Source organism: Fringilla coelebs, assembly GCF_963513975.1.
Source record: "Fringilla coelebs genome assembly, chromosome: 8".
Lineage (NCBI taxonomy): Eukaryota > Metazoa > Chordata > Aves > Passeriformes > Fringillidae > Fringilla > Fringilla coelebs.
Window position 1 is genome coordinate 30,542,796 of NC_140066.1, and position 9,624 is coordinate 30,552,419.

The 9,624-nt window shown below is 50.9% G+C and overlaps 1 protein-coding gene across 1 annotated transcript; it reads right to left on the reverse strand.

The window, feature by feature from the left end:
- Positions 1-405: 405 nt before the first annotated feature.
- On the reverse strand, positions 406-4,848 carry VAX1 (ventral anterior homeobox 1; the record flags this gene model as incomplete). The annotated part of the gene is made up of 3 exons (XM_084210265.1): positions 4,396-4,848; positions 2,492-2,679; positions 406-942 (listed from the first exon to the last, which is right to left on the reverse strand). The coding sequence occupies exons 1-3, from the start codon at positions 4,631-4,633 to the stop codon at positions 406-408; spliced, it is 963 nt and encodes a 320-aa protein (XP_084066391.1). The 5' UTR covers positions 4,634-4,848.
- Between the last annotated feature and the right edge of the window lie 4,776 nt (positions 4,849-9,624).

Below are 9,624 nucleotides of genomic sequence, written 5' to 3' on the forward strand. Positions count from 1 at the left end.
AATCCCGCTCCCTCGCTCGGCATTGGCTAAAGCCGATCGAAGGGAGCCCGGCCGACCCCCGGTCCGACCGCTGACCCTCTGCGTCCCTTCCCGAACGAACGAACAGCGCGATCGCCCCTCCCGCCCGGACAGACGGACCGCGGCGCAGGGGGAGCGCACCGCCAGGCGCCCGCAGCCCCTCGCCGCGCCCCGGCCCCGGCCCCGGCCCCGGCCCCGGCCGCCGCCTCGGCTGCCCCGCGGGCTGCGGGCCCCGCTCCGCCCCGGCCCCGCTCCGCCCCGGCCCGCGGAGGGAGCCGCGCCGCGGGGCTCGGGGGCGGCGGGGAGCGGGGGCACGGCTGCCGCCCGTCCCATAAATACCGCCACAAATAGAGACTATAAATATAAATAGGGGGAAGGTACTTAGAGTCAGTCCAGTGCTTTTTTCTCAGCGCTCTCTTTATTGTTGGTCCGGGAGTAGGGCTCGAAGGCGGACGAGCTCAGGTAGCGGGCCGACAGTTCCTGCAAGTTGCCCGCCAGCGAGCCGGCCACGGCCAGGGGCGCTGAGGAGAGGCGGCCGGCCACCGAGCCCAGCAGCGCGGGCACCGGCAGCCCGAACAGCCCGTGCCCCGCGGCCGCCGCCCCGTGCAGCGCCGCGGGCGGGGGGGGCCCGGCGGCGCCGCTGGCGGCCGGAGGGTGCGGGGAGCCGCCGCCGCCCGGAGCCGCCGCCGCGCTGCCGCCGCCCGCCGCGGCCAGGCCGGGCCCGCGCAGCGCCGAGCCCAGCGCGCCCGTGGCACAGGGCGGCAGGAGGCCGGGCAGCCCCGGCGGCGACAGCAGCCGGCCTTGCTCCAGCAGCCGCAGGACGCTGCAGGTGGCGGCGGTCTCGGACACCACCGACCGCAGCTCGGAGTCCTTGCCCTGGTCCTTCTTCTGCTTGGTGCGCCGGTTCTGGAACCAGACCTTGACCTGCGGGCCGGGGAGAGAGGCAGGGTCAGTGGGGCGGGAGGAGCGGGGCCCCCCGGCAGGTGCCCCGGGACCCCGGCGCGGCTCCGCGGGGCGGGGGGAGGCTGCGGGGGAGGGCGCGCAGACACTTGGCAGCGGGGAGCGTTTCCAAAACGCACAAAGCCACGCTCACAGAACACAACCCCCCACACCCTCTGTCTGTTCCCGGTTTCGGGGTGACCCCGGGGCCTTTCGTTCTGCATCTTTAACCAGACCTCTCACTTCGTCCTAGTTTACTACAAGCCGGGAATTCTCCGGGAGACGGAGCCAGCCCTTTCTCACCGCTTTATTCTAAGCCGGCTCAGCCGGAGCCCCGGGCACTCCGCGGCTCCCAGCAGCCGCTGCCCGCTCCGACTGCCCTTCCTGGGGGTAACAGCAGCAATGAGTTTCTTTCCCCGTATTCCAAACTGGACGCTCTTTCACTACCCCTAAATAATTTTAAATAATATTCAACTTTAAAAAGGAATTCTGGAAGTCAATCAATAAGCAACAAACAAAACCAAAACCAAACCAAAACACAACAAAACCAACCCATGGCAGGTTCTGTAGCCTACGAGCTGTTAAACTTGTCACTCCTATGCGGCAAGGAAAGAAAAAAGCTAATTATCGTGTCAGGGGAATTTACTGTTATATGATGTTTTGTGGAAATATGAAACAAGCTTTAAGAAGTTTGGACTTTTTGGATGCTTCCCCGCGCTCTCACAGAGTTTTAGGCCTCCTGTCGGTCCCCAGCCTTTCTGCTCTGGAGGGTGGAGGAGCGATTCTCCCCTTCGGACATACAAGGACTCAAAATACGGCCCAAACTTCAGTCCCATCCCCGGATCTCTCATACCCAGGAAAGCCCAGGCCGAACATCTCCAGCCCGGCAGCCCCGGGGGAAAGTGCCCGTCTCTCCCTGCGAGTTTGAGCTCCAGTATCCCGCTTGCTGCGGCCTGGGAGCGGCTCGGCCTCCCCTCGCTTCTCCCCGGCCGAAGCAACGAAATCTCCGCGCCCGAGGGCGGCGGCTCCGCGCAGCCGGGCACACCGAGCCCGGCGGGGCCCGGGCGGATCCCCGCGGGCCGGAGCTGGGGGAGCCGCTCCCGGCCCGGCGGCAGTTTGGCTTGGTGGCCAAGCTCCCTCCGAGGCCCTCGGGCCGGGCCGCCTCCCCCGCGGGGAAAGCCCAGTGGGGCTGGGTGCGGGGACACGAGGGACCCCCTTGGCCAGCAGCTCCCTTTCCCGTGACACACGCAGTTAGGGACACACGCAGTTAGGGACACGCAGTTAGGGACACGCAGTTAGGGGTCCCCAGCCGGAACTCCTCAGCCACGAGCCCCTCAGCTCCATCCCGACCGGACACGCGTGGGCACCTCGGGGCTGCCTCGCCCCTCGCCCCGCGGGGGCTGCGCTGAGGGCGCAGGGCCGCGTCCTTGGGGCCCGCAGGGCACGGAGATGCCCGGGCCGGGAAGGGGGTCCCGGAGCAGGGCAGGGCAGGGCAGGGCAGGGCAGCCGCGGCTCCCCGTCCTTCAGGCGCTACCTGAGTCTCGGAGAGATTGAGCTGGCGGGCGAGCTCGGTGCGCTCCCGCCCCACGACGTACTGGCAGCGCTGGAACTCCATCTCCAGGCGGTAGAGCTGCTCGGCCGTGAAGGAGGTGCGGGTCCGCTTGGGACGGTCCAGATCAAGCCCTTTAGGCAGAATAATCTCTCGGATTGAACCTTTGGCATCTGGCAAAGAAAGGCGCAGTCAGCTTCATACCCAGACAACCCTCCTCTGCTTTTCCTCCCCTTTTTATACTTTCTAATTTTTCCAAGGGAAATAGCCGTTCCCAGCGCCTTCAGGACCGAGACAGGAGGACACGAGTCGGGATGGAGCAGGGTTTCTGCGACTGAGGCTCTGCACCTGGCCACTGCACCCACGGAAGGAAAAAAACCCACAACAGAGAAGGAAGGAGGGGGCGATGGGGGCCCAGGCCTCTATAATTAATCCCCTCAGCCCATTTAAAAATTACTTTGAATATGTTGCACTCACAGTACGACACTGCGGCATCACCCACGGCCCTTCTGAGAAGCTGGGGAGAGAGAGATCCTTCAGGCCAGGCTTTGTGCCTGTAGTGCAGGACTACTCTTTGTTCCCCTTGGGCTCCGGGTTAGGATTTGCTGGTAGCCACCATACACATTCCGTTCCCCACCCCAAAATACATACATATTTTTTTAATAACAAGTTTCTCATGCCTTAAAAAAAAAAAAAAAAAAAAAAAAAAAAGCTTTCGGAGGAGGCAGCAGTGCCCCGACCTGGCTGACTGCCACTGTGAACGCGGGGACACCTCCAGCCCACCCTGCACCGCTGCCGCTGCCGCTTTGGGGTTTTGGCAACGAGAAGCAGGAGGGAAAAAAAAAAAAAAAAAAGGAGGGGGGGGGAGGGAAAGAAACCAAGGCACCAACCAGCCCGCAGAAACCTCACTTTTCTGGTAGCCCCGACTGAAGGAAAGCGGGGCAAATCTCATTAACACGACTGTCAAGCTAGAGCCAGATTCAGGTTACCTTAAAGCCTTCCCAACTTTACTTGCCGTAATTTTACCTTCTCGGAACGTTTTAAATCAGAGACAATCACATCATTTTAATCTGACCCTTCTCTGGGTCAACCAGTGGCGTAAGGATTAATTCTGGGTTTCAAGGCCTGCTTCCCACATATTTTGTTCCGATTCTCTTCTCTTCCTCCTCCCCCAAAACGCACCTTAATAAAACTGAAATTTCTTCAGGTAAATTTTGTGGGGTTTTTTTGGAGGGAGTAAGATTAAGATGATTTAGCAATTTTAGCCTGGAGAAGGGACGAAGATTGAGGGAAATTAAACGTATAACTATTAAAAAGTAATCATTAAAAAGCCCTTCGTCATTCCTCCATTTATTTTAAGGCTGGTGATTATTTTAAAACAGCCCTTTCCTGTGGGCTGCCGGGCACAGAAGGAACCTCGGAGGGGGCCTTCCTGCCCGCAGCCCCACGCCTTGGTGCGCGGCCGGCCGCGGGCGGGATGCGCGGGCGCGGAGGGAGCGCGCCCGGCCCGCGGGGCAGAGCCGCGGCCCCGAGGGAACGCTGTCCCCGGAGGGCTCCCCGCGGGGACGGGCACCCCGGGAAAGCTGCGAGGCAGGAAAGGAAAAACAAAACAACAATGAGCGGGGCCGGTCCGTTCCGGGGCAGCGCCGGGGAGCAACAACCGCGGCTTAACTTTTCGCCGAGACGCCGGCGGAAATTCCCCGGGATAAAGGCGGCGGGAGCGGGGTCCGGGGCAGAGCCCGGCCGGGAGCGGGGTCTCTCTCCCGCAGCCGTAGGAAGGGCTTTCAACCCGGGGCCAGACCCAAGGCAAAGCGACAAAATCAGCCCATCTCCCGGGCGTGAGCGCGGCTCACCTTCCCCCACCCTCGCCAAACACCTCAAACTCATACCTCTAACTAGGATCCTCCTGCAATAGTCCGGATCAGCCGAACTAGATTTACTTTTATTACAACCTTCCGTAGCTGCAGAGGCAGAAAAAGTCCCTTGCTGATCCTTCAAAAAAGAAGTAGAAATATTTCCTTCAGACCCTTTGCTTTCCTTGCCCTCTTTATGTCCGTTCTTCGAGACCCGGTTAGCTTCAGTCTCTGAACTGCATCTAACGTCCATTTTGTCTTGTTTCCCAAACATGTAGTGCAATAAAAACAAAACAAAAAAACCAAAAAAAAAAAAAAAGCGCCAACAACGATAACAAAAAAATTACAGAAGAGTAGAAGAAGAAGAAGAAGACGAAGTCTATGCTGGATATTGCACGACTTAGGGTGAGATCGGTGGGGATCTGTAAAGCACCTTGAGTAAGGAAGATCGGGTTTTATCCCACTGGAAAAGCAGCGGCTTCCTCAGTCCCAGCGTCCTAATGTGACTGTCCAGCTTCCCAGAGCGCCCAGTGATCAGGTACTCAACAGTACAACTCTAAAATGATTTAATGTCTGCCTTATTACAGAGACATGTAGTTGTTAGACACACAGAGGGACGCGCACTCGCTGTTTCAATTGATTACGGGTAATTTTGCAGCCTCCACATTTAGGTTACCTCATGAATACACTAAATTGTTTGGATAATATATCAGATCGTAATGGATGGTTTGTGTGCTTGTCCCCAATCAAGTAGAGTTTAGCCAGTGAATAAACTGAAATGATTGGTCTTGCTTTCAGGAAACACACAATCAAAAGACTGAGACTTCCAGAAAAAAAAAAAAAAAAAAAAAAAAAAAAAAAAAAAAAAAAAAAAGAGAGAGGAAAAAAAGGGTGGGGGAGAGGAAAAAAAAAACACCAACTTTTGACAAGATTCACCCTGAATTGTTAGCACCATTAGCAGCCATTATTAACTTTCTTCAGTCTGCCTTTGACCTCCCGATTATATAGTGGCTTTCTCCAAAGCACGCCAAATAAATCTGAATAAAGCTGCTAGGAAAGGCTGAAAAAATGCAGTTGCAGGGGGGGGTGAAGAAAAAGCCAAAAAAAAAAAAGCCCCCTGAATTGTAAACAAACAAACAGATCCCCAGAACGCACACACACAAAAAGTTCTTCCTTCAAGCAGATCTCTCCAAGGAAGCAGGTTATCTTGGCCAGCAGAAATCCTCGTTAACACATCTCCCCACAGACAGCCATCTTAAACTCCTACCTCTCCTTATTTCAGTCCCGATACTTGCTTTTTGTGCTTCTCCCTCTGTGTGTGTGTGTATGTGTGCATGCATGTGTGTCTGCTAATTCTGCACCTTCGCAAACACTGAACCTATTCGCAGAGCCTGCTCATTGAAAAAAAAAAAAAAAAAAAAAAAGCCAGCTTTGTGTGCAGTGGATCCAGGAGGGGGGAGAAAGAGAGAGGGGGAGAAAGAGGGAGAGAGAGAGAGGGAGGGAGGGAAGGAGGGAGGGAGAGAGAGAGAGAGAGAGATAGCCCGTGAAAAATCTCAACTGCGTGATCCACTAAAGGAGAAAAAAGTTTTACTCTAGCTATTTCATTGTCTCTGCTACAATATCTTTGAGAACCGCAACAGCCAGTAATCCAATAAGACCATTGATTAGGCTACAATGATTCAATTCAAGCAAATGGCCTTGTGCAAAGAGCATGCTCCAGTCCTTCTTGTCACCTTGCAGGGCAGAAGCCCTCTTCATGCTTCTCTCCTTATTCATTCCTTTATGGGAAATGTGGAGCAAAAGGAGTGAAAGATGGCAATTATCTAATTGGACTATTAACAAACAATTCTCTGAGTGTGGCTGTCTGGCAGTGGTTCTTGGGCGAGGTGAAAGGCCACATGTTGCACTGGCCCCATTCACAAAGAGTTTAGGGGCCTGAGAGGGAGAGAAAGAATTTTCCCTGAGAATTTTTCACACAAATGGCGGTGTATCCACCAGGCTGGCTGTTCCCTGCCTCATCCTCTGCCTGCCTGGGAATTCCACCCACCTGAAGCAGGCAGGGCCAGCCCTGTGCCTCGTTGCAGATGGTGCCAGAAGGCAGAACTCAGCTCCACGGGCCTCATCCTGCCTCTGCTGGTGGAAAAACCACCCACCCTCCTCCCATGGGACGCAATCTTTGTCCAAGGTGGTGGGATGGAGGGAAGGATCCAGCGCCCAATCACCATAAACAGGAAATTCATGGGAGGCAAGAAAAGAATGGGGGTGGGGAGGGTGGAAAGGAAAGGAAAGGAAAGGAAAGGAAAGGAAAGGAAAGGAAAGGAAAGGAAAGGAAAGGAAAGGAAAGGAAAGGAAAGGAAAGGAAAGGAAAGGAAAGGAAAGGAAAGGAAAGGAAAGGAAAGGAAAGGAAAGGAAAGGAAAGGAAAGGAAAGGAAAGGAAAGGAAAGGAAAGGAAAGGAAAGGAAAGGAAAGGAAAGGAAAGGAAAGGAAAGGAAAGGAAAGGAAAGGAAAGGAAAGGAAAAAGGAAAGGAAAGGAAAGGAAAAAGAAAAGAAAAGGAAAGGAAAAAGAAAAGAAAAGGAAAGGAAAAAGAAAAGAAAAAAGAAAATGAAAAAGAAAAGAAAAAAGAAAAGAAAAAAGAAAAATAAGACGGCTGTTCATAGGTACATTTCAGTGATTCGTCTTTAGTGGAAATCTCAAATCCTTGTAATTTTTCCACAAATCTCCATAATTTATTTATACTGACATTGTCTGAAAAGTCGGATTGAGATTGGTTGTGTGTACCTAAGATCTTCATCAAACCCTCTCATTTCAACTGTATTTATACATACAACCAGACATGGAACATCCTCATTATGGACCAGGTTTCTTTTTTCCTTTCAGCCAGTGCATCTCAGGGATCTGTGGTGCTCTGTTGTTACCAACTCCCACTCTATGGCAGCCATACCCCAAATAAACCCCAGCCCCCCTGTGCAAGGTTTCATGCAGCTACTGAGAGAGGATGGAAGGAGTTCATTTCCTCCATGGATTTGCAGTGCTGCTCAAAGGCCTGTTGGGTGACAGGATACCAGGAAATCTCTGACACATTTCGGAGAGATTTGGTCTCTCAAAAGGAAATGCAACAAGTGGATGCTGATTAGGGAAATTTTTAATGTGGCTGGGCTTAGCAGGCCAGCTTTGTTGTGTGATATAGATAAACACAGACATGTGTGTGTGCACAGGCAAGGCACCATCAACAGTCCCAGCTGGACATGGCTGTTTAATGCTAAACAAAACAAAGTTCTGCTACAAACATTTTTACCTAACAGATTTAATTTTAGACAGAATAGGCGTAGTGATTCCCATAAAAGGTTTACTGTGAAATACAGAGGCAATTATAATTGTATTTGCATAGGTGTGTGGGTGTATGTATGACATTTCCCCCCATAGTTTTCTTTATGCTAATCTCTATGCACAAGCCATAATAATAAACATGGAGCTATTGAACTCAATTACACTGTTTGAAACAGAATATCTGGAGATTAAATATTATGTTTGTGTGATAATCTGGTTTTTTTTTTTTTTTTTTTGGACAAGCCCTTGATCCAAAGCTCAGTAAAGACCAGGGGTGCCATATCACAATACATACATTTCAAGGATCTTTTTGTCCATAGAATTCAGTGGTGTAAAGAGAATTTTCCCAACTGAATCGGTTAAATTTGCTTTCACACGTTATGAACATAGCACTGTTGAAGGTCTGGAAATTCAAATAATGAGTCTAATCCTGAAGGAAACTTGTAGTGAGCAGACAAGCCTGTCCAAACAGAGCTCAGTTACTTTAATTGAGGCCCACTCATCTGCAACAAATAGCAACATCCAGAGGAGCACTGGGAAAATCAGAATTTTACCCTTTACAAAAGCAACATTTTCTTTAGTCCAGCAGTCACTAAATTTCCTTTCACCTATTCTCATTCATTTTTTTCCCCACAATATGCTTAAATCATTCTTGGATGTTATGTTCTTTCAGGACATATCTCCCTCTCTTACTGTCATAACTTCAGGGATGTCTGTAGCTTCAGCACTCTCACATCCACACTTGAGTGTCACTGGATAAGCAGATTAAGGGTTACTTCTTTTCCCTTCAAATAATGCTTAAAATGTTTTAGCATACTACACAGGTACTCCCTGGCTGTGCTTTGCTGTGTAGACCTTGCTGCTTTCCCAATACAGTTTTATTAGTTTGCATTAGCATGTAGAAGACTGAAAAATCTGTCTCTCATTGACTGCCATTATTTGTGATATTTTTATCTCTATTTCATTTACAGGAGAGATGTACATTATAGCTACTACTTCTTGTGTTCTTCTTTGTTGATGAAAGTAAAAGTTTCAAGCTGAAAAGCATGGTTCAGAGATCTTCTGACTCAAAGATTTATCTCAGGGTTTAATAGCTCTAAGCAGATTTTTATTCCATTAATTTTCTTGATTATTTTGGTCCAGTGTATTTGCTTTTGAACTTACAGATGCTTTTGGCAAGGAGCTGCTAGGCCTATTTTGGATTACTTGTTTAGCACAGGGGATGTGAACTGGGACCTTGGGGCTGAACAACTTCCTGGTTATTTCCAATTAACAGAGAGAGTGGTGGTTACTCATAATGATACCTGTGGTAATGTCAAGCAATTGCTATGAAGAGACAAGAAAAACCTTATTATTTTGTGCATCAATGTTACATTTCTCTTGGACAGGGCATTCCTGTCCAGTATGAGTGACCCTGTGTCAGTGCAGAAGAAGAAGAAAGTCTTTATCAAGATGAAGTTTCACCAGAAGGTTCTTTCACACAAGTCTCAGAAATATGTTTACCAACTGGAACATTGAGCACCTCCTCAAAACAAAGTGCACAGCATAATCAACAACTCTTTTGCTTTTGCAGTTACTTGCTGCTGTTGAGGAAATACCATTACAACAGCAGATGGACTCTGGAAATTTCAAAGTACATGCTGCTGTGTATTTAGGGGACATTTAGAAGGCATGTGTTCAGCCCTCTGTTGCAGATAGAGATTTGTTCTAGTGTGAATTGCCTTCATCTCCTGCAAGGAGCCTGGAAAATGGACTCCTCCCGCACAGGGGAGGAGCATCCTTGAGGAACAGAAATGTGTTTCTATCTGGAAACTTTACGCCGCCTCTGAAGGAAAGGATTGAAGTCTTTGACTCAGTTCAGCTCTCTGTGTGAAGTGAAAGGTTGTCATGTTTGTGGTAGTCTGCATGGCTAGAAACAGCTCTAATTCCACTTTCCC